This window comes from Triticum aestivum, chromosome 5A (assembly GCF_018294505.1).
Source record: "Triticum aestivum cultivar Chinese Spring chromosome 5A, IWGSC CS RefSeq v2.1, whole genome shotgun sequence".
Taxonomy (NCBI): Eukaryota; Viridiplantae; Streptophyta; class Magnoliopsida; order Poales; family Poaceae; genus Triticum; species Triticum aestivum.
The window spans coordinates 445408903-445432546 of record NC_057806.1 but is presented as its reverse complement, the minus strand read 5'-3'; the positions used below and the strand labels follow the sequence as shown (position 1 = coordinate 445432546).

Below are 23644 nucleotides of genomic sequence, written 5' to 3'. Positions count from 1 at the left end.
GGAGTAAATACCCCTAAAAACACCAGGAGTAAAATATTTACGAAGGATCGAACAAGCCTGATCAGATGTTTAGTTACAGGATGATCAGCATTGTTTATTTACTTACATGGTGGTGAGCTGAGTACAACCTACAAATATTAGGTCCATAACCCCTCCACCTAAATTCCAACGGTTCATGTAGATATTTGTCACTATACAAATCTACAACGGGCAGTATTAGCTGCATAATTTGAGCAGTTGTTCAACTTTGCCGAGATATACTTCCTCAGGCCATCAACAAGTTGTCGGATCTCATCTGCCAGAGACCATGTAGGGGCATTGAGGGCTCGTATCGAGTTCAAGCAGACAAGAAGGGTTCCTCCTTCATGAACAAGCACCTGCATTTTTATTTTATTTTTTTGCTCAGGCATAGATCACATATCCGGTGGTAGCATTGGGTTATTTCAAATGGAACTACCAAAGTTTCCAACAACGACACAAATTAAACCTACGGCCCAGTCTAGCTTTACTGATTTTCTTCACAGCATAACAACATTATCGATGATCGTCCAAATTTATTTTTTTGTAGCGTTTGACTGTCAATATAAATTTCTTCAACTTTTAGCTCTACAATTTTGATTCATCCTCTACAAGTGTTAGGATATGGTCACTAGATCAATCAGTCGTCAAAATTCATTGAACCACAGGTGTATTAGCCAGGCAGCATACTGCATGGAGGAACAAACTCACCGTCAACCAAAGAGGAAGAAATCCCAAGACAGAAGAAAGCGCAGCAAGAAGGATACAAGTTAGGGCAAGCCCTACACTTTGCGTGACCTGTAAGGATGAACCAAAAGTGTAAGAACCAGTAACATTATATCTCAAGTTAATGTGTTTTGCTGTGATGCCCATAAGTGAAAATACCAGTGAAGTTGTTTGATGAGCTTTAGCAATACAAAATGGCACCCCGCAGATATTATCCTGCAATAACAGAACATCTGCAGCAGCTACTGCTGTTGCACTGGCACGTTGAGCTAGAACGACGCCAACAGTTGTAGCTGCAAGAGCTGGCGCATCATTTATACCATCGCCGACCATTATTAAACTCCCACCTGGAAACAAATACAGAAGAAATGTAACTTCCCTCTCAAACAAAGGAGCAAAGTGAATCCCACACACCGCTTACTAATCATATTGGCTGGCAGAAGAGAAGCTCTAAGGATGCATAGTTGAAGAAGTGCACAATGTTTCAAAGATACAACAGTTAAGTTATACACAACAATTGCTCTGTTAAGGGCAAAAGATGCTGAGGTCGTAGCTGGTAGGTTTTACCTAACATCACAATAGTAATCTGAAGTTGGAAGACAACAGTTAGAATTATTGGATTGAATCATGGAGAGCCAGCACGATGGCAAAAATATGTAGAAAGCAACAACTGTGATTAAATTATGGACATATATATTGATAATTAAATAACATATGAGAAAACTAAAAGAATCCGATATAATCGCAGAACTGAAATCTGGTAGTAATGGGATACTGAGCTTCGGTTCACAATAAAATAGAAAAGAAGATATGAACTACCTCCCCTTGAAACTGCTTTTACTTTACTCAGTTTGTCCTCTGGCTTCAAACAGCAGTGCACTTCATCAATACAAACAGCTTTAGCAACTCTCAGAGCACTTGATTCATGATCTCCAGTGAGCATCATGATGCGAAGTTTTGCTTTCTCTCTTAAGGCGGATATAACTTCACGGGCACCAGGACGGGGTTCATCCTCGAAGTGGAAAAGGGTCATCTGGAAAAAAATCAATCAGCGAATAAATAATGCGTTGGAGGGCAGTTCTTACATAACCTACATTTTATATGGTAATGACACATTTGAATGTATGTTACCAGAAGAAACTGGCAGAAAGATGGTACTATGTGGTCAAGTGGAGCTTCTTGCCATTGGTTTGGCCTTTGGCCAGACCAAATAAAGCAAGACTGCTGTTGAGACTGCAAGCATAGGTCCGGACTCTGTTTTCCAAGTCAGGCCAAATGCAGTCACATTAAGATTAAAAATTTATCAGGGCCAAAGACCTAAAGAAGGTACCCCCTCCGTTCACAAATATAAGATGTTCTAACTTTTATTTGAATCAGATGTATATAGACACAATTTAGTGTGTTTGTTCACTCATTTCAGTCTGTATGTGGTCTATATTGAAATATCCAAAACATCTTATAATTGTGAATGGAGGGGCACAAAACAGACAGGCTATCCATAGCAGATGGACCAAATATTTGGCCATCTGGGCAGCTTTTGTGGTTCAAATGTCCAACCTGAATTGTGCTATAAATAGATGGGACATGAGTGATTTAATTGCTGAGGCCACGAAAGGTCAACGGAACTAAATGGCCAGATAAGTAATCCCAATTTATCTTACATTAACTAAAAAAATCCCATCTCCACACAGTATACAACGGAATTAGCTGATTTAATTTCAGCTACATTTTCCATGAAATGTACCTTGAAAGCATGCCTGAACATAGCACTGTATGTCTTAAGTTTCCTACTGCATGCACTAACAATATACTCAAACTTGTGTACACCACTACAAACTAGCAGTGCTTTTGTATATTTCAAACTTGATCTGATTAATGTTTTAGTTTTCACTTTGCTCTATTAGTTAATATAATATCAACTGAAGATGCAGCCTAAATGTCAGCAAACCAGCAAGCGACAAGCATAAGAGCATTCACACATCACAAATTATTACTGAAGTAACAAAACTTATGAGCATGTGGAAGTCTGCAATATAATCCATTTTTAACTAGGACAACTTATCAGCATTTGAAAGCCTGGACTCCAATCCACCTTAGATTAACGATAAAGACAAAATTTATTTATGATTTCCCTAGTTATACATGAATGCTTCCATCAAACATGAACAGAAATATCTGCACAACAACATAAAAAAGATATCAAAATAAACGGGGAGAAGCGTGCTGTCAAATGAGAAGGTTTTGCTCTAATTTACCTCACCTTTTTATCCATTAATAGAGCAGCTTGGACAAATTCAGGACCATATGCAGAACTTTTTATTGCCTCTTGTACCTGCTCACATTCACCATTTGATCTGTATAGCGAAGAAATATATTCCACAGAACCGATAGCAGCCGTAGAGAGTTTGTTTTCATTGTTTGATGCCTGTAACACAGGTATATGAGAGACCAAGCTAGGAATTAAAGGTACAACTCTTCCCAATACTCAAAACTGATCAAACAAAACAACTGCTAGTCTTCAATACACCATTCAATGAAAACAGTCAGCTTCAAAGAGCATGGAGATAGGTGTGCTATATCGGCTTCTTTCTTAATCTCTTAATATTGTCAAAATTAACTTTCGACCAAAGAAGACATATTATACAATTGTTTTCCTTCCGTTTCTCAAATAATTGAGATGGAATAAACATGTAAGGATATTTTAAAAAAAACCTCGCTGTTCATTGTATTTTTTTGTACTCCAGAACAGTAGGAGAGTTTCCTACTTCCATTTTATTAAAAAGTTATTTCTGTACAGAAATGAATTCTTGTTCATTGTTGAAATCAAATATACGAAATTCCATAGAACAACATAAAATCTTTGCTTGATATATCTAATGATTCAAGATGACTTTGCTGGTCGAAATATATTGCGGATGTACACATTACCTTTGTGATGCTTAAAGTAGCAAAAACTCCTCTACCAGGTAAGGACTCGAAGCTTTGTAGAACAACTTTTGGAAGGTCCTTGTCCTTCCCAACAGAGTGATGTAACACTGCCCTATGAATCATAAACTCAGTGTGTCAATTGCCTGTGATATATTCTGTTAGATATGTATTATAGCTGCTTTTGGTATCCTTATACAACACATGTACATGCACTGTATATATTGGCCTTGAGCCCCTGGAACATATAAGTCAAGTTCCTCACATGGTATGAGAGCAATGTTTTAGGGTTTAAGTTGCTTTCTCTCCTCACAGTCAATTTGTTTTTCAGTCAACCTCGTTCTCGATTCATCATTCTTGTCAAGCTCCTCTCGATCCATCTTCAGCGTGCCGCAACTTGAACAATCCATCCACCTCATCCAGCTGGAGTCGTTCCCATCCGCATCTCGAGCAAACATTGCATTTTATTAACTCTATGAGTAAATTCCCCTTTGTAACCCTAAGTGTCTAAATTTGATAGAAAGTAACATATTTTTAAAACCTGACCATTTGCTACCCCCGTTTAGTGTTGCCTTTTCCACTTTGTACCCAATTTATCAAATTTTTCATCTGACAAATAGGCCCTCTCGTTAGCCTGAGCTGGATGATTATTAAATATTTAGATGCCACATCAGTAGGGTCTCATCTGTCAGATGCCGCACATTTTGATAAATCATGTACAAAGTGGAAAATGTAGCACTAAATACAAAGTGGTTAAATTTTGAAATGGGGTGCTTTGTGTCAATTTTGGACACTTAGGGGTACAAAGTAGAATTTACTCTAACTTCACAGATGTCTATTGCAAAGGCCCACATGTCTAGATGTATTATGTTTTTTTCAGGCATTCATGAAGCAAAGATTTATGTCCATGCTTGACCCATGAAGATGAACAAAATTATACCTTGAAAGCCTCAAAATTATGCTTAAAATTGTGGGAAGGAAAACTTGACCAGGACACACTAGTACCTGTTGCATTTTTAACTAGAAACATCCATAAGCACTCCCCACGAAAGCCAGGCCTCTAACCCAAGTCAGCTGAGCATGCACTCGCACCCCAAGCCAACTGAGCGACGCTCGGTTCTCTAAAATGATGGGGAAAGACAATTTAACATCAAATTTAAAATGGAAGACAAGTGTTATTTTTGCCTCCTTGGTGCACAAGCTCAGTGTCATGCAAGCCAACCAGGAATCATGCTGGTTCAGTGCAAGGCAGCCCTAGTGCATATGAGAAACACAGAAATAAGCATTGCATGAAACCAGAATGGGCCAGGAAGCCAGCTGATACAGAAACCCAAAAGAAAATCCTATTCTTGAGTGATCTAGCATCTTACAACGAGGAAAATCAAGCAAGAACCATGCCTAATTTTTCCAGAATAGGAATTTTCAGGCTTCAGGGATAAGCCAAGCCTAAGTTGATATCATCAGGAAGTTTTCTGTTTTACGTTGTCATATACTTAGTCAAGCTAACTAAATAGCACCACGACCAATCCTGACATGGTTTCACGTTTAATAGCATTGTGTGCTGTGCACAGCAGCTTCTTATGTTTTTTCAATCAAATCATGTGCTAGTGGTGGATGTACGTAACCATGAATTCATGATAGAAGAGTAGATTTTCAAAGTAATTGTAAATTATACTGTTTAACTTTGGTCTCATCATCTTGAAAAAACACGTTCTAAAAAAATCATCCCAAACAAAATAAAAAGCAATAAATATCCAACATCATTTTTTACAATGTCCTAATAGACAACAGCAGAACACTATACTAAACATGCGATGCTTGGCCCAGAGCATGCCATTATATTGGGTCATAACAACTTAGATTCAAGTCATGCCTGGCATTCCCAAGTGTGGCAGAGTTCTACTTTATAAAAATGTATGCAAATGAAAAAAACATGTTTAAGAAAGTTATCCATTCTCTTACCTCCCAATAGGATGGGTTGATCCTTTCTCCATGGCTGCGGCAACTGCTAGAGCTTCACTTTCACAGCTGGGAGTACAGCAAGAAGAAACGTTAAGACCATTTCTCACATTCAAATGTCCATGAATGGGCCCAATTGCTTTGCACATAAGCTTCCCGGTTGTCAATGTGCCTGTCTTGTCAAATGCAATAGACTGAGAAGCCGAAAGAGCATCTAAGACATGCCCGCCTTTCAACAAAATTCCCTACAGAAGGAGCGGAAATGAGCTTGAATGAAACCAATATACCGGAAAATTCTGAAGAAAGAAGTTCATCTAAAAAAAGGTCATAGTAAATTATCAAAAGACATTCAGGACAAACTACTAGTAGGCACTTCATAGGTGCAACACCAATCATTTCAACAGAAGATTCAGATTAATATCCTCTGATCTCCATCACCACTTGTGCATACGATACAAGTACATACCATTAAAGAAAAGTAGATCGAAACTAGCCTGACAAAAACAATCTGGATTAAGAACCAAATGTTCTCATGAAATTTAGAAGCTGAAATGGCAGTGTCTTACATTGAATGAAGAAAGTAACCAATTATAAAGAAAGACTTCAAGATTCAAACAATACCTTCCTTGTAAGAGAACTGATAGCAGTGGCATATGCTAAGGGAGCAGCCGCCAATGCACATGGAGATGCAGCCACCATAAGCCCCAATCCACGGTAAATTGAACCCCTACAAACTAAACAAAATTGGAACACAGAAAGTTCAATGCTAGAGCCAAGTGTACCAGTTCAGTATAAATTGCCAAACAATCAGTGCTACAGTTTTCCAAGACATAGCATTTACTATTGGAGAAGTACCAAGTCAAAATACAAAAGGAAAAAATACGCAGTCCAACACAAATTACTGAAGCATGTAATGTACTGTGACATTAGAGGAATACCTGAGTTACCGAAAAAAGGCCACTTAAAGAGTAATGGTCCCAGTAGTGCAACCATTAAAGACAGTACAACAACAGCTCTGCTATAGTGCTCTCCAAATTCGTCTAGCCATCTTTGCAGCTTTGGCTTGTTTATCATGCCCTCTTCAGTCAACTGGACAATTCTGTTGAGTGTGGAATCCTCCCATGACTTGGTCACCTGCAAAAGGGCGATTCAGTGTCAAACAAAAGAATCAACATTCCCAAGTGAAGGATTGATTAACAAGTTGACAAAAAGGTTATGCATTTGGAAGAGTAAATTGTTGTCTTCAGGGGATAAACTGATCCTTAACAATTAGTGCTTGAGCAGCACTCCTATGTACACAATGGGGCTTAATCTGTTGAACGGCGGCATATATAAAGACATGGACTCGATCAGGATAATACAGGATAATAGTCTTCTGGCAAGGACCTGGTAGGTAAGTTCAGATATTGCAAGATAAATTGCAGTGATTGCAGATCTAATGAATATAATGTGTGAGGTGCTTAGCAGAATAATAAACCTATGCCTAATCAACAAATAGATGTGGAAGATTGTCCAGAAGGATAACTCTACAACATGCCAATTGCTCCATAAGAAATACATGGCTGATGGGGATTTCTAAGTCAAAATACATAGGTGGCTCTCAGTTTTTGAACGGTTTATAGGTAGCAATGAGATGGCTTGAGGTTTTATTTCTTTGGGCATCCTATTGGTTTTCCATTGAAAAAAAGCCAGTCACCAAACCAAACGCACAGTCTTTTGATTTGGCTTTTTACGAAGCCACCGCAGAGCCTATGCATAGAGAGAAAGCGCCTCCCGGGGTGCTTCCCACAGCTGTGATGATCCGGATTTTCTCAGGTTTCCTCGGTGGGCTGCAATCCATAAGGTAGGCATAGTCTGTAATCCAGATGCAGAAATATGCTTCCCTAGTAAACCACCCATAGTCTGATGTGGGGACTGGCCATAATGTAGCACCAGCCCTCAAATCTATCTTAGTTCACACCTCATACAGAAGTGCCTGAATAGGGAAATATTGATTTTATTGGTTTTGTCATACCAAGCAGCCATTGCTATTTCTCAGATAAAAAATAACGAATAAAATCTACTAAAGAGTTCCACCAGCTGTATTGTAATAGTGTTTGTGGAGTATTAACGTACTGAAATCATTAAATAAACTGGCTAAGAAAAATGAGCTATCCTGGGACTAGAGAACAAAACGTAAAAGAAAAAAAGTCTCCTCAGTGAAGAGAGAAAGAAGGCAACCTGCACTATCATCATTCCTTCCAGGTTCCTAGCACCACCTGGTATAGCATCCCCCACCGTCCTTTCAAGAGGCTTCGTTTCACCAGTGAGGTGTTCGATTGTGACTGTCGATGAACCTTGGTAAACTTCTCCATCAACAGGCACAGCCAAAGGAATACAAGAATACTGCACCATAATGAGATAGAGATCCAAACAATATGGGCCAGAAGAATAATACCAACATGAGGATAAAAGATACTAGGGTACACTCCCTCTGTTCCAATTTAATGAGACCCTTGAGCTCTTGTCAAGAAAATTAAGAAATGAGTTTTAAGAAACTATATACCCTCATAAAAGTGCATGTCTTCATGGTAACTCAGCATGCATTAAACAGAGGACATAACAGAGAGTATCGCTAAATATTTGCCCCGTAATTGTAAAAAAAGAAAGAATCATGCCTAGAACGAAAAAGTAAGGCTAAAACACCATCTACTTTGAAAGGGAGGGAGTACCAGGATGCTACTAGAAACACTAAAAATCCAGCAGAAAAGAGATAGAAACATTTTTTTGAAGAACTTAATTTCTGTTTTTGAAGAACAAGAGATAGAAACATTGAGATAACTATCAACCATGAAGACATGATACAATGAAACAGAACTTGGAGATACAAGGACAAGGAGTGGACTTTGTAAATAGACAAACAACACATCTCACCAGCTCTGACCAAAATATGAGAACCCACTGTAAGGTCCTGCACAGGAACCTTGGTATGACTTAAATTAGAAAACCGTGTTGACTCGTCTCCACTCGTTTCTAATAACAGTGCAAATTCTGGATGGTTTTCCTTCAGTTCTCTCACATCAACCATTGACTTCCTCGTAAAGTATTCTTCGGTTGTAATCAGCAAATAAAACAAGTTTTCAGTGTGCACACAAACAGGAGCTACTATGGGCAGAGTTTCAGTATTTGTCAACATATGTACCGGTATGAGCCAAGCTGAACATGGCAAGAAGCAGGCCACCCTCCAATGAGTTCCCCATAAACACAGAAGCAAATGCTGCAATAGCCATGAGGACGTGGATATCTATTCTTCCATCGGCAATGTCCACAAGAGCATCAAGTGCTGCAGAAACCTGCAAAGCAAGCAGGAAAAATGTGTCACCGGAGTAGTACATTGGCAAGCAATCCCAAATCGACGAACTCTTCAGTTTCTTCAGTGTGCGGGAGCAACGCAAGCATAGCAAAATTTCCTATTCAATGAAACGTGGCTGGCCATGGCATAGATTCCTTTGTAAAATGGGTGTGAGCGTAAGCAGCAGCAAAGGACAGACTAGGTCGACGGCGAGCTGCCGGAGCTCCGACTCCGAGAGGCCGAAGAGCGCGCGGTGGAAGCGCCCTACCCGGAGACCACGCGGAAGCGGCGGTGGAGGCGCGCTTAAGGGGCAAGGGGCTCAGTACCTTCTTCGCATCGTCTGGGGGCTTTTCATCCTGTCAGCGATCCGCGGCGGGGGGCGCCGCGGGCGGCCGGGGTCGGGCCGCATCTTCTGGTGGCGCAGCTAGTCCTTGACACCGGCGGAGGCCGCTTGGAGGGACTGGGAGAAGGAGGCGAGCCAGTGACGGCGACGGCGACGGAGAGGAGGACCAGGTGATGGGAATTAGCTCCCCTGACGTACTGCACATGCCGTTGCGGGCACTGACATGTGGGGCTGATTCCCGGCGGGCCCACCTGTCAGTGGCCGAAGTCGGCCGATGTGGCAGCATTTTGACAGGATGGGGGACGCATCAACCGGACCTGCTAAACTAAGGGCATCTTTGAATTGCATAATTTGAAAAACGCAAACCTACTAGGAGTAGCTGAATCTTCAAAATCAAAGAGGGGTGTGTTTGGTGCAGTGAATTTTAGAGAAATAACGAGTGCTTCTGTATGCTCTGACATATCCCACATGAGCTATCATATTCTGCCCTTTGTCATTGTGCCCAATCTTATGGTGAGCATCTCTTTCGTTGATAAAGATTACCGTATGATAGCTTCCGCATGATCGCCTCCCTTGAGGACAAAAGGTGGAAAAATAATATGGATCTAGCGATGATGTGTGCCTTTTGTTGTGTCCCGAAGTCTAGGGCCCATATTTTCTTTACTTGTCCCGATATCTGTTTTCGATGAAGTTTTACCCATTAGGCTTTGGGACCTGAGTGGCACGCCCTCTAGACCTGGGCGAGTTCATAAAATCTCAAGCCAATCGAATCGGTAGAAGGATATGTCTGTTTTGTTTAGTATTTAGAATGATGACCTGGACTCTACTTAGTGCTCTAAACGATCTTATATTTCTTTACTAAAAAGGATTCCCCCATTTTGTATTCCAAAGCAAACCATCATTATACACAACGCAATGTTGGGGCGAGAAGCACATCAAGCCTAAAAGAAAAAGAAGAAGAAACAAATGCCAACAGCGGAAGCTCGACAAAGCGTGAAAGACCCACAACCGTTGCGTCCTGCGAAAACAAACCACCACAGCATGGAGCTCCGATCTACCGCGTACTAAGCAACATCTCCAAGAAGGAATGCGATGCCGACGGTGCTTCTGCTCGGACGATCCTAAGGTTTCCCCCAGTACGCGGAGGGAGGTGGGGGATGGTTGCTACCGACACCCTCCAAGAAGGAATAGTGGCACCCGCCGGTGTCACCACATCAGAGCCGGACGAACTGGTAAGGATTTCTCCCCCACTCCAAACCCCATCACCCAACCAGAGCCGACCAGCCAAACCACCACCCAACACCATGTGCCATCACGGTTGCGCCGCCACCCACTCCGTCTCACGGCGAGCACCAACACGAGGCCAAAAAGACCGAAGAGAAGAGCCAAGCAACGGGAGCAGCAGCACCAAGGCCGAGTGGGAGAGAACCACCTCAAATCTATCTTATTTCACACCTCATCCAAAAGTGCCTGAATAGGGAAATATTGATTTTATTGGTTTTGTCATACCAAGCAGCCATTGCTATTTCTCAGATAAAAAATAATGAATAAAATCTACTAAAGAGTTCCACCAGCTGTATTGTAATAGTGTTTGTGGAGTATTAACGTACTGAAATCATTAAATAAACCGGCTAAGAAAAATGAGCTATCCTGGGACTAGAGAACAAAACGTAAAAGAAAAAAGTCTCCTCAGTGAAGAGAGAAAGAAGGTAACCTGTACTATCATCATTCCTTCCAGGTTCCTAGCACCACCTGGTATAGCATCCCCCACTGTCCTTTCAAGAGGCTTCGTTTCACCAGTGAGGTGTTCGATTGTGACTGTCGATGAACCTTGGTAAACTTCTCCATCAACAGGCACAGCCTAAGGAATACAAGAATACTGCACCATAATGAGATAGAGATCCAAACAATATGGGCCAGAAGAATAATACCAACATGAGGATAGAAGATACTAGGGTACAGTCCCTCTGTTCCAATTTAATGAGACCCTTGAGTTCTTGTCAAGAAAATTAAGAAATGAGTTTTAAGAAACTATATACCCTCATAAATGTGCATGTCTTCATGGTAACTCAGCATGCATTAAACAGAGGACATAACAGAGAGTATCGCTAAATATTTGCCCCAAAATTGTAAAAAAAGAAAGAATCATGCCTAGAACGAAAAAGTAAGGCTAAAACATCATCTACTTTGAAAGGGAGGGAGTACCAGGATGCTACTAGAAACACTAAAAATCCAACAGAAAAGAGATAGAAACATTTTTTTTGAAGAACTTAATTTCCGTTTTTGAAGAACAAGAGATAGAAACATTGAGATAACTATCAACCATGAAGACATGATACAATGAAACAGAACTTGGAGATACAAGGACAAGGAGTGGACTTTGTAAATAGACAAACAACACACCTCACCAGCTCTGACCAAAATATGAGAACCCACTGTAAGGTCCTGCACAGGAACCTTGGTATGACTTAAATTAGAAAACCGTGTTGACTCGTCTCCACTCGTTTCTAATAACAGTGCAAATTCTGGATGGTTTTCCTTCAGTTCTCTCACATCAACCATTGACTTCCTCGTAAAGTATTCTTCGGCTGTAATCAGCAAATAAAACAAGTTTTCAGTGTGCACACAAACAGGAGCTACTATGGGCAGAGTTTCAGTATTTGTCAACATATGTACCGGTATGAGCCAAGCTGAACATGGCAAGAAGCATGCCACCCTCCAATGAGTTCCCCATAAACACAGAAGCAAATGCTGCAAGAGCCATGAGGACATGGATATCTATTCTTCCATCGGCAATGTCCACAAGAGCATCAAGTGCTGCAGAAACCTGCAAAGTAAGTAGGAAAAATGTGTCACCGGAGTAGTACATTGGCAAGCAATCCCAAATCGACGAACTCTTCAGTTTCTTCCGTGTGCGGGAGCAACGCAAGCATAGCAAAATTTCCTATTCAATGAAACATGGCTGGCCATGGCATAGATTCCTTTGTAAAATGGGTGTGAGCGTAAGCAGCAGCAAAGGACAGACTAGGTCGACGGCGAGCTGCCGGAGCTCCGACTCCGAGAGGCCGAAGAGCGCGCGGTGGAAGCGCCTTACCCGGAGACCACGCGGAAGCGGCGGTGGAGGCGCGCTTAAGGGGCAAGGGGCTCAGTACCTTCTGCGCATCGTCTGGGGGCTTTTCATCCTGTCAGCGATCCGCAGCGGGGGGCGCCGCGGGCGGCCGGGGTCGGGCCGCATCTTCTGGTGGCGCAGCTAGTCCTTGACACTGGCGGAGGCCGCTTGGAGGGACGGGGAGAAGGAGGCGAGCCAGCGACGGCGATGGCGACGGAGAGGAGGACCAGGTGATGGGAAGCAGCTCTCCTGACGTACTACACATGCCGTTGGGGGCACTGACATGTGGGCCTGATTCCCGGCGGGCCCACCTGTCAGTGGCCGAAGTCGGCCGATGTGGCAGCATTTTGACAGGATGGGGACGCGTCAACCGGACCTGCTAAACTAAGGGCATCTTTGAATTGCATGATTTGAAAAACGCAAACCTACTAGGAGTAGCTGAATCTTCAAAATCAAAGAGGGGTGTGTTTGGTGCAGTGAATTTTAGAGAAATACCGAGTGCTTCTGTATGCTCTGACATATCCCACATGAGCTATCATATTGTGCCCTTTGTCATTGTGCCCAATCTTATGGTGAGCATCTCTTTCATTGATAAAGATTACCGTATGATAGCTTCCGCATGATCGCCTCCCTTGAGGACAAAAGGTGGAAAAATGATATGGATCTAGCAATGATGTGTGCCTTTTGTTGTGTCCCGAAGTCTAGGGCCCATATTTTCTTTACTTTTCCTGATATTTGTTTTTGATGAAGTTTTGCCCATTAGGCTTTGGGACATGAGTGGCAGGCCCTCCAGACCTGGGCGAGTTCATATAATCTCAAGCCAATCGTATCGGTAGAAGGATATGTCTGTTTTGTTTAGTGTTCAAAATGATGACCTGGACCCTACTTAGTGCTCTAAACGATCTTATATTTCTTTACTAAAAAAGGATTCCCCCATTTTGTATTCCAAAGCAAACCATCATTGTACACAACGCAATGCTGGGGCGAGAAGCACATCAAGCCTGAAAGGAAAAGAAGAAGAAACAAATGCCAACAGCGGAAGCTCGACAAAGCGTGAAAGACCCACAACCGTTGCGTCCTTCGAAAACAAACTACCACAACATGAAGCTCCGATCTACCGCGTACTAAGCAGCATCTCCAAGAAGGAATGCGACGCCGACGGTGCTACTGCCCGGACGATCCTAAGGTTTCCCCCAGTACGCGGAGGGAGGTGGGGGATGGTTACTACCGACACCCTCCAAGAAGGAATAGTGGCACCCGCCGGTGTCACCACATCGGAGCCGGACGAACTGGCAAGGATTTCTCCCCCACTCCAAACCCCATCACCCAACCAGAGCCGACCAGCCAAACCACCACCCAACACCATGTGCCATCACGGCTGCGCCGCCACCCACTCCGTCTCACGTCGAGTACCAACACGAAGCCAAAAAGATCGAAGAGAAGAGCCAAGCAACGGGAGTAGCAGCACCAAGGCCGAGTGGGAGGGAACCACCTCCATCGCCATCGTGTGAGAGGCCCGCGCCTCCGGCATTGTTGTGGTAGCCGTCCAGACACGACAGCAGGGCATACCAGGCAACCTTGGCCCGGCCAGGCCCAAAACGGGCCTGCTAAGCCCCGCTGGTCACGCTGCAGCAGGCTGGCGTCGGCGCCGGCAGCACCTTGCCGTTCATCGTTGTTCCCCCGCCTCCTGGAGTCACGCCGCAGACCCGTCCCGCCTAGGCCCAGATGGGCCCAGATTTGGGCAAAGCGCCGCCGCCAGGCCGCGCTGCCGCGCCACCCTATTGCCAACGACGGCACCGCTTCCCAACCGCCCGCCCACGCTGCGTCGGGGAACCCAGCCGCCAGCTAGACCGCGTCGCCTAGGAGCCCCCCCTCCCCCCCCCCCCGGTTGCAGCTCCGCCCCGCGCCGGAGAGCCACCAGGAGGGGAAGGTCAGGGGGCGCTGCCACCAGCATCCCCGAGGCCAAGCCGGAGGAAGGGGTAGAGGAGGAGGAGGTCGTCGCACGGCCGGTCGCCCGCGGGAGCGACGCGGTCGCGAGAGGAGAGGCGTAAATGGAAGGAGTAGAACTTTTCAGTCATCAAGCTGCCTCTTATATTTCTTTACAGAGGAGAGGAGGTTTTTCTGTAGAAATCAAAACTAACAGGTATTCTCGAGAGAAAAACTGGAGTAACAAATTGAGACGAGAGAAGTGCATTTTTCAACCCTGAACTCTTGTCCTAGTCTAATTTACAACCCCGAACTTTAATACCATCTAAATTACAACCTCCAAGTCTTAAAACCAGCTAGGATTCAACCCTCCCCTCCCTATTGACCGGTTTTGACCTGGGGTGACCAGTTTTGACTAGTCAACGGGTCCAATCAGCATGCCACGTCAGAATTCTTTTCAAAATTTTAAGAAAAAGTAAATAAAAATTTGTAAGATTAGGAAAAAATATAAAAAGCAAAATTCCGAAAAAATTGTTCGTGAAAAAAGCTTAGGAAAATAAAAAATGATTTTTTTTTGATAAATTTTTTTTCTGGAATTTGAGTTTTTGGGTTTTTTCAGGATTTTTTTCTGGAAATTCGTTTTTTTGTTTTCCGTGTTTTTCGGAAATTGGATTTCTTTCTTTTTCTGGATTTTCTTCGATTTTACAGGTTGTTTTCTAGGAAATTTTGCATTTTTTGCTGATGTGGGATGCTGACTGGACCTGTTGACTGGTCAAAACCGATCAACCAGGTAAAAACTGGTCAACAAAGAAGGGATGATTGAATCCTGGCCGGTTTTGAGAGTTAAGGGTGTAATTTAGACGGTATTGAAGTTCGGGGTTGTAAATTAGACTAGGGCAAAAGTTCAGAATTGAAATATGCACTTCTCTCTGACAAATTAGCTGGGAGAGTGCATTACCCCGACAAGAGGGAAGGCGACGGCGATGAGCGCGGCCTGCAAACGCCCGACGGAGTTGAGCGGCGCCACGTGTGGGCAGGCGGCGGCGATCAGGAGGAGACCGAGGGAGATGCGGCAGGCCTGCAGGTGACCCCGCAGCGCGTCGGCGACGTCAGCCCACCCGATCGCCCTCGCCAACCGCATGACCGTCGCGCCCCCGCCTCCCCCATGCAGGTTCGAGCCGTGGTGGCAATGGCAGTGCCCGTGCCCGTGCCCATGGTGCCCGTGCCCGTGGTGGTTGCTGTGAGCGCGGGGCGTGCAAGCCAGGGAGCGCCGTGCCCGTGGGAGCAGGACCGGAGACACGGATGCCAGGGGCGGCGGCTTGGATGGGAGGTGGGGAGCGCAGCGGCGGCGGAGGTGCGCGAAGGGATGGGGCCTCGAGAGGCGGGCGGAGGGCTGGGGGAGCCGCGGCGCGGTGGACGAGGGGGCTGAAGCCGCGAGGAACTGCATTGCGCGTGGCGTCGCGGAGCAGCCGGCCGGGTATGGCGTCGGCAAGGCGGGCTGTGGCGGTCGTGGTGGCGGGCTCGCTCAGGAAGAGCACTGGTCCATGGCGCTTTTGTGCCGGCTGCCGGGTCGTGTGGAGAGTGCGGAAGGGTGGGGAAGCTGCGGGCCAGATGATCATGGCCGGGGAGGGGATGGGGCTCATGGTGTCGTCACCGTGTTGAGGTGTGAATTGGACGGCTGTTTTCCAAGTTGATGTGGCAGCGAACAGTATGTTGTGCAATGCTCCAAATCGCTTTGGCTATGCTTGGTTATTTATCGTTTGTTGGGAGCGACTATTTTGTCACCTGGAATGTTTGGGTGGATGTTTCTGCTAGGCAAGTTGATAAAGTAATTGGTGTTGTTTTCCGTTTTGTGCTTAGCTGAGTATACTTTGCATATTTTTGGCAAACATGAAGACATGATTCATCTCGTTGCTGTCATGACATTTCCTGTGTACTGTACAAAAATCTTTTTTAGAAGAATGTTTTGTACATTGTGAGAAAAAATGTCATGCCGGTGACGTTTCTTGATTTTTGCCGCACAGTTAAAAAGATTGAGTTGTATTTGGCCCCTCGGGCAGCACGCCTGAGCGGCGTTCTCACCGCACCGCTGGGTTTCCACGGTTTTCCGTGTGGGTCCTGCACGTCAGTCCAACGTGGCGGACGCATCCAGACGCGTCCGGGCCTTCCCATATCCGTCTCAGATATGAGCTGGATATAAGGGGTGTTGGTTAGTCCGGATGTTTAGTGCCGGTATGAGGGGTGCGGCTGGGTCGAGATTTTGTAACCGATAATTGACCAAGCCGTCCGCACAGACATATAGAGGGCGTTTGAGGAACCCGGTTGTAGATGCTCTAAAAGATTTTGTGTATGTGCATATGAAATGGAGTATTGAGGATATTTGTATGTGATGCAATGATTTATTAGACTGCAAACAGTGCGGCCTTTTGCTGCCAGGCATAATTTACATCACTAATAAGAAAGTAGGCTAGAGCCGGTTAGTAATAAAACTCCGGTTGGAGCCCTTCTGATATCGAGCACTAACGAACAAAGTCGTCACTGACTGGGAGACATTGACGGGCCACTCGCACATAAGGGCCCGCTTGGATTGTCGTTTTCAGGGCAAATACACCGGTAAAATATACCTCCGTATGGAAAATTCAGACCGGCTACGCATGGCTGCTTGGTTGATCGTTTTTGGTCCGTAATATTTACACAGGTTCGTTCGATTACACCTGTAATTAACCGGTATTTGGTACAGACCTCGGCCCGTCGTTTCTCCCAGCATCTTCGTAATCCTCTCCTCTTTTGAGCCTAGGCGAGGTCGACGGCTTCGCCGCGACGCCGCCGCAACCACCACGGACCGGCAGGCTCTGGCGCCAGCGTCCATGATGGAGTGCCGGCGGCGATGATTGATTCTGGCGCCGGCGAGGCGCCGGCGACGTTGACCGCGACGGCGGCTAGGTGATGACGGGGTTGTTCATGCGCGTCGCTATAGGATCCGCACCACGCGTCAGATCTCCTTGTTGATGCCGATGACCTAGTCCAGCTCGCCCGCCACCGCGCGACTTCTCCGCCGGCTGCGCACGGCCGACGGCCTTGACCAGAGAGGTGGAGATCGGGATGGTGTCGGGCAGCAGGAACTGCAAGGGCAGCCTCTTGAGCGGGGGGAGGGGGTGGACGGGAGCGGCGGCGACGGCGGCAGCTTCCTGATCCATTCATCCCCCACGACAGCCAATGAGGAAGAAGACGCGTGATTATGGACGTGGGAACCGTGAAGGGTAAGGACAGAATTTACAAGCGGAAATTGTATCCGGCTGTAAATTACTGGAGACCAGTATTATGCGGTTGTAACTTGTTCCGACTGTAAGATTTTTTCGGGGCTTCCAAGCGGGGCCTAAGAAATGACTATATTTGGTCCGTTAGTATTATTCAGATATGCAAAAGTGAGGAGGCAAAACAGAAAAAACTCTGGAAGAGAAACCCCCTTCCATCCTAATACAACATGTGTAAAGCATGCACTCTTTTAGAGCATGTCTAGCCCTTTTCCCCAACCCTTTAACTCCCTAAAAAAATTCTGTTTGAGAAGTTGAACCCTTTTAGCCCTTCCATAAAATCCTATAACTCTTTTTTTAGGAGAAACTCCTCAAACCATCAATCCTTACTCAATTTGACCAGGAATCTTAAATCTCCCTAAACATTTTCTCTCCTCCCATGACGCGCATGTTCTATCTCTTACCGTCCGCTGCTGCCCACCTCCACATCGATGACTAGCCAACCCTCCACACTGTCCATGATGACCCCTCTCCCCACCCCGCCCGCAACCTTACCGACTCCCCCACCCTCTCCTCGCCCATCGGCCAGCCCTGCCACCAGATCACCGCCTTTTGCCGCCGCATCGAACACCACCTTGACGCCATGGTTCCATGGGAACACATCCGCCACAGGAGCAAAAGGTCTAGCTGACCTATGTGGGAGATACTGGCATCCATCTTGTTTCCACACCATAAATCCTCCAAAAGTTGGAGCCAAGTCACCACATGCTTCCTTGGCGGCATGTACATCACGACAAGGCTTGAATCAGTTCTTGAAGCGTCCATGCCTCCCTCATTATCATCTTCGTCTTTGGCAGCATCGACAACGCACCAACGTCTGTCACAGCCACTCAAACCTCTCTCTGTCCGCAAAGAGTTCGGCGAATTATCCCAAAGGTTAAACTTTCCCATTTTCTGTGTTTTTCTTCATTTATGCACTCAATTTGCTCATTGCATGTTGCATTTGTCTAGATGAAGAGGTTGTGGGAAATGTTTTTAACAAGTCTTTGTCTGAGGATGCTTCGATCCTTTGATTGTATGCTTTGGGCATGCACGTGGCATTGCCAGAACATCGACTAAGAAGGATTCGGAGATTCCTCGCAACCCATCGCAGCATCGAGAACCAAGAAGCTCGTCACCAACTTCATGATGATCTTACTGAGCACTTTTTTTCAAAAAAAGATCTTATTGAGCATTTGTGGGCACTTCACAACAATTGAATGTTGTTCTATGATGTTTTATTTGGATTACTTTTTCATTCAAACCATATGTTGCGTTTGAATTTAAATATTTAAATCTAAAAACATTGTTTTGAAATGTTGTTGAAATACTTGCATTAGAAATATCAAGTATTGAATTTAATGTATTGTACAAATGTGGTTGAGACGGAGTTTGTATACAAAAGGACGGAAGATATGGCGAAGGAAAAATTATAGGGAGCTAAGGTTTAGGCTAAGTGCGCACACTTTTTAACTCCTCAAATTTAAGGAGTTATGTTTTGAGTGGTCCTTGGAGAAGTTAAATATAAGGGAAAGGGCTAGAGATGCTCTTAGGTTGGTCGTAGTAGGAGTAACTTAGACCACCCTAAGAAAAGTTTGTTTACGTGGCACGTAGCTAATGAGGAAAGATGTGCTTGTGGTAACATATACCATAACATAACGCGACCCAATGCAAAATGAGTCTACATCTAAATAAATAAAAACTTGCATGATATCAATATACCCATTATGAAGATAATAACATAGCAAGTTTGATGACCAACAGCACAGTTGTCCCTGAGTCTGCACGCCTACTAATAAGTTTGGTAGTTGTGCTCCCTCCCTCTCTCTATATATAAGGTATACGGTTTTTTAGGTTGCATTTGACCATTGACAAGATTAACAATACATGAGATGTATGCTATAAAAATTATACCATTAAAAAGTCCTTTCACATATGAATCTAACGGTATGCTTTGTGTAACACGCATGTCATATATTACTGCTCCGATTCATTTTTGTCTTATTTCATATGTAAAAAAAGAACCTAAAAAAATATATAATCGTTCTAAAACATATATGTTACATAAAATTACAAACGTAAAAATATAGTGTAAAACATAGATAAAATACATTTTTTTCTAGTCTTATGACATATATTTTTATTTTTTATGCCAAATTTTACATAGTGAATCAATACAAATATAACTAAATGTATTCCAATTATAATTTATTTATGAAACGGTCATAAAATTACCTCGGGTAAAGAATAACTTATTGAATGATGAATAGTATTACTATATACTACTCACTCTGTTCCGAAATATAAGTCTTTTTAGACATTTCAAATGGACTACAACATACGGATGTATGTAGACATATTTTAGAGTGTAAATTCATTCATTTTACTCTGGACGTAGTCACCTATTGGAATCTCTAAAAAGACTTATATTTTGAAACGAAGGGAGTACTATATTGATGGAGAGAGTAGATGCATTTCCAATAATTACCGAGCCTCTTAGGAGACTCGCCAAAGTTTCGTTTTTAGTGGTACTACCTTTCACGCCTCCGCCAAGCAGAAACTGGTGCGGTCGCAAGACGTTCCGTAGTTCCACCAGCAAGTTTTCTAGTACTTTGTTTGCGTCTTAATCGCTCGGTTGGCGCCATTCAGAATCCACGTAGTATTTTTCCTGCATGGAATTGTCTTCCGTGTAAGTTTTGACGATGCCGCGCCGTGGACAAGAGGATATTCGGACCGAGCGCCACGGCCACGCTGCAGCAGAGGGAAGATCCGTTCGGAATCGGCATCCTCTGCTCCCCACATGACTTGCGTCTCTCGCGGCGCGCCAGGATTTCCAACAACTTCGCACCCATACGCTATTTATTCCCCCTTGCCGTCGCCGGCCGGCCGGGCCATCCACCAACGCCCGCCGGAGAAGAGGCAGAAGGTCTGCCGCAATCTCGGGTAGCCAGCCGTGCATAGCTAAGGTGCGCTTCCTACAATCTTACTGCATTAGTTTCTTCCAACCGCAACCAAAGGAAGAAGAAAATTTGTTAGAGCTCACCAGATGAAGCGAAGAACTGACCGCGGCTATGTTCATCCATGTCCAACTCCATCCTGCAGGCCTCAGGAGTAATCGACCGTACGCTGCTAAAGGAGGGGCAAAGCAAAAATGTGTGTCCAGAGGGGTGGAAACCCCCCAGGCATCTTAGATGGGCTCTATGGCGTGCAGATTGTTCGTCGGCCGCCACAGGCACCGAGCAAAGGCGAAGCTGCCCAGACCAGCTTCACCGATTCGCCAACTTGTGAACACCAAAATGGCGGTGGAACAGTCACACAACAACATCAAAGACTGCTGATACGGTGAGCTTCCATTAATCAGGAGAAATGCACTCAACACCAGACTGAGCTGACACCCTGCGTTTGTAACAACTGCAGACGACTGTGGCAGCAAAGGCCCTCATGCTTGAAGCCCATCCACTGTAGCATCACATGTATGGCAGCTTCCGTTCCGCCTGCCCAGCAACCGGTACCACAATATTTGCCAACTGAAGCCTCTTGTCTGACGGTTTTGTTTGATCAGGTGACAAGCATGCCGGTGAAACTTTTGCAAATGTTGTCACCTCTCTGCCCTTCATCGTCCTTGGACTGCAGACACCGAGGCAAGACATCTTCTGAGACAAGATCATTCTTTGCTCTATTTGTTTCTGAGTTTGTATGTAATAAGAAAAGTCGGTGCCGCAGGAAGAACTTGAACGCTGCCATCTACGCCAACTCGCTGGTTGGAGTAGGAATAGCTTCCGGCCTGTATCATTCCTCCCGAGGAGAGATCAGAAAAATCCTGAGATGGGCCGACTATACTATGATTGCCACCACTACGCTGGTGAGTCATATTTTTGCACTAAAAGGCTGTTCAATTATCAGAATTTGCACATCATAGCAAACATATATGCTTTTCTATGCAGTGTTTATCCAGGGCAGTTAGGAATGAGAACCCAGGACTACTGATGGCAGCATCAACATTGCTGCTGCCGTTTCAGCCTTTCATGGTTTCAGCTGTCCACACCGGAATGATGGAGGCAAGTAATCCAAATGACCTGGCAGATTCTTCTGTCTAAAACAAACCATTTCAATGATCAGCAAACTCGCTTGTTGAGCAAGTCTTTGTTGAAAGAAAACTGTTGGATAAATCAAACTGTTTAAATGGCAGGTTTCCTTCGCAAAGAGAGCATCAGTTGAACCAGAGCTCAGAACCGTACATAACCTGCACAAGATGTCATCTCTTTTGGGAGGTGCGCTGTTTATTGCCGACGATTACTTCCCAGAGACCCCCTATATCCATGCTGCATGGCATCTTGCTGCTGCTATTGGCATTGGCACATGCAATAAGCTTCTCGGGTGACACTGGAACCAACCCTGCTGCTATCAACGAATAGCTGATTTCAATTTATCCAGAAGGAGTTAGATTCAGCAACTATCAACTTGCCGATATAAAAAACGGTGTACAGAATAGGTTACATAGAAGAGAGAACAGGAGCATTGTTCAAATTGATACCAGAAGAATGCTTTCGTATCTCTCAGAAAGATTTAGCAAGGAAAATGAGACGAACTAGGTCAGCTTGTGCATGTAGTTCTGCTATGATTTTGCATTGGTGTTTAATTATTACTGCGAGAGCGGGGTGGGCTGTCATGACACTCTTTCCTACAAAAATGAATTAAGGTGGACAGAGAAGTTTACGCTTCAAAGACCTCATCATTACAACTATAATAATTGACGGATCTATACATATTTCTAGCATTGTTATTAACTTATTATCTGGCAAGTACCGCAAACAGAAGTTTAGAACCATTAATAGCAAGTCAAATGTATCATGTTCTAACCTTGAAACAGCGAAGATGGAAACTGGTGCATAATTCCACAGTTGCACCAAAAGTCAAAAGAAAGTGTGTGGCAGACTGATCATTTCATCTTCTCTAGATCTGAACTTTTTTCTATTACTGTGTCAATATAAACGTCAATGCAAACACCTGATGGTTGCAACGCCCCAATGTGCTCCCTCGAGTTCTGATAATTACTGCATTTTAAATGTGGAACACAAAGCCCCAATGTTTCATGTGAAATTTTGTGAGTGAAACTAGACAATTTGTTGAGATCATGCTATCAACATGCTGGTCTCGTTTTGATTCACCCAGCTCCCTCCAGCAGGCTTCCCGGCATGCAGTGCAGCCACTCTTTCCCTCACAATCCGAGCCTGCTCCCACCGACCAACACCCGCATACATGTTTGACAGGAGGACAAGGTGCCCAGCTGCTCGATCAGGCTGTAGCTCAGTCAATCTATCAATTACTTTGGCTGCAAGCTCAAGATTATCTTCCCTCTTGCATCCACTCAATAGTGCACCCCACACGGCCTCATTAGACTGCAACGGCATTGTCTCTGCGAGCTCAAGTGCTTCGTGCAATCGTCTGCTGCGGCAGAGCATGTCGACCATGCATCCATAGTGCTGGATCTCTGGGGCGATCCCATAAACTCTTTCCATGCTCTCAAAGTATTGCCGTCCGTCGTCAACCTGCCGTGAATGGCTGCACGCAGACAGCACAGCGAGCAGCGTTGTGCCATCAGGACGTTCCTCCATCCGGTTAAACAATTCTAGAGCCTCCTCGGCACGACCATGGACCGCAAGCCCGGAAATCATTGTAGTCCATGAGATGGTACTCCGCCTCGGCATCTCGAGAAACATGCGGTGCGCATCCTCCACAGCCCCACACTTCACATACATATGGATGAGGGCATTGTCTAGCGACACCGTCCGCTGCAAATGGCCTTCCTGGTCCACTCGCGCATGTATCCATCGCCCGAGACGCAGGTCCCCCAACTCCGCGCACGCCGTCAACAAGGCGACCATCGTCACCGAGTCGTCCTTGACCCTTGCCTTCCTCATGCTCCAGAACAGATCAACCGCCTCCGCCGCCCTCCCAGCACTGGCACACCCAGCTATCACCGTCGTCCAGGCCACCGCGTCCCTCCCAGGCAT

At 45.0% G+C, this 23644-nt stretch overlaps 3 protein-coding genes across 3 annotated transcripts; 1 reads left to right on the top strand and 2 right to left on the bottom strand.

Annotated features, from left to right (window-relative positions):
• On the bottom strand, positions 1-12196 carry LOC123103910 (probable cadmium/zinc-transporting ATPase HMA1, chloroplastic). The gene is made up of 15 exons (XM_044525609.1): positions 11979-12196; positions 11706-11890; positions 11017-11163; positions 8810-8960; positions 8542-8715; positions 7849-7973; positions 6567-6762; positions 6250-6362; positions 5632-5873; positions 3673-3784; positions 3005-3169; positions 1564-1777; positions 904-1091; positions 730-816; positions 1-377 (listed from the first exon to the last, which is right to left on the bottom strand). The coding sequence occupies exons 1-15, from the start codon at positions 12169-12171 to the stop codon at positions 192-194; spliced, it is 2478 nt and encodes an 825-aa protein (XP_044381544.1). The 5' UTR covers positions 12172-12196; the 3' UTR covers positions 1-191.
• A 3078-nt stretch (positions 12197-15274) lies between these two features.
• Positions 15275-15867, bottom strand: LOC123101368 (probable cadmium/zinc-transporting ATPase HMA1, chloroplastic). Its single transcript, XM_044522854.1, has one exon. The coding sequence runs from the start codon at positions 15782-15784 to the stop codon at positions 15275-15277; it is 510 nt and encodes a 169-aa protein (XP_044378789.1). The 5' UTR covers positions 15785-15867.
• Positions 15868-20398: 4531 nt separating this feature from the next.
• Positions 20399-22226, top strand: LOC123103909 (uncharacterized). The gene is made up of 7 exons (XM_044525608.1): positions 20399-20596; positions 20733-20972; positions 21048-21103; positions 21193-21271; positions 21354-21492; positions 21575-21688; positions 21820-22226. The coding sequence occupies exons 2-7, from the start codon at positions 20782-20784 to the stop codon at positions 22009-22011; spliced, it is 771 nt and encodes a 256-aa protein (XP_044381543.1). The 5' UTR covers positions 20399-20596; positions 20733-20781; the 3' UTR covers positions 22012-22226.
• The last annotated feature ends 1418 nt before the right edge of the window (positions 22227-23644 follow it).

Bases quoted from the DNA above. Each gene is read 5' to 3' on its own strand.
- LOC123103910 (XM_044525609.1), bottom strand. From the start codon at position 12,171: ATGTACTACTCCGGTGACACATTTTTCCTACTTACTTTGCAGGTTTCT. The intron at 6,763-7,848 runs GTTGCCTTCTTT...GCCCTTTTGCAG, and splicing joins AAGGAATGATGATAGTGCAG to GTGACCAAGTCATGGGAGGA. The intron at 3,170-3,672 runs GTAATGTGTACA...CCTGTGTTACAG, and splicing joins CTACTTTAAGCATCACAAAG to GCATCAAACAATGAAAACAA.
- LOC123101368 (XM_044522854.1), bottom strand. From the start codon at position 15,784: ATGCAGTTCCTCGCGGCTTCAGCCCCCTCGTCCACCGCGCCGCGGCTC.
- LOC123103909 (XM_044525608.1), top strand. From the start codon at position 20,782: ATGTGTGTCCAGAGGGGTGGAAACCCCCCAGGCATCTTAGATGGGCTC. The intron at 21,104-21,192 runs GTATGGCAGCTT...TTGTTTGATCAG, and splicing joins CATCCACTGTAGCATCACAT to GTGACAAGCATGCCGGTGAA. The intron at 21,272-21,353 runs GCAAGACATCTT...TCGGTGCCGCAG, and splicing joins CTTGGACTGCAGACACCGAG to GAAGAACTTGAACGCTGCCA.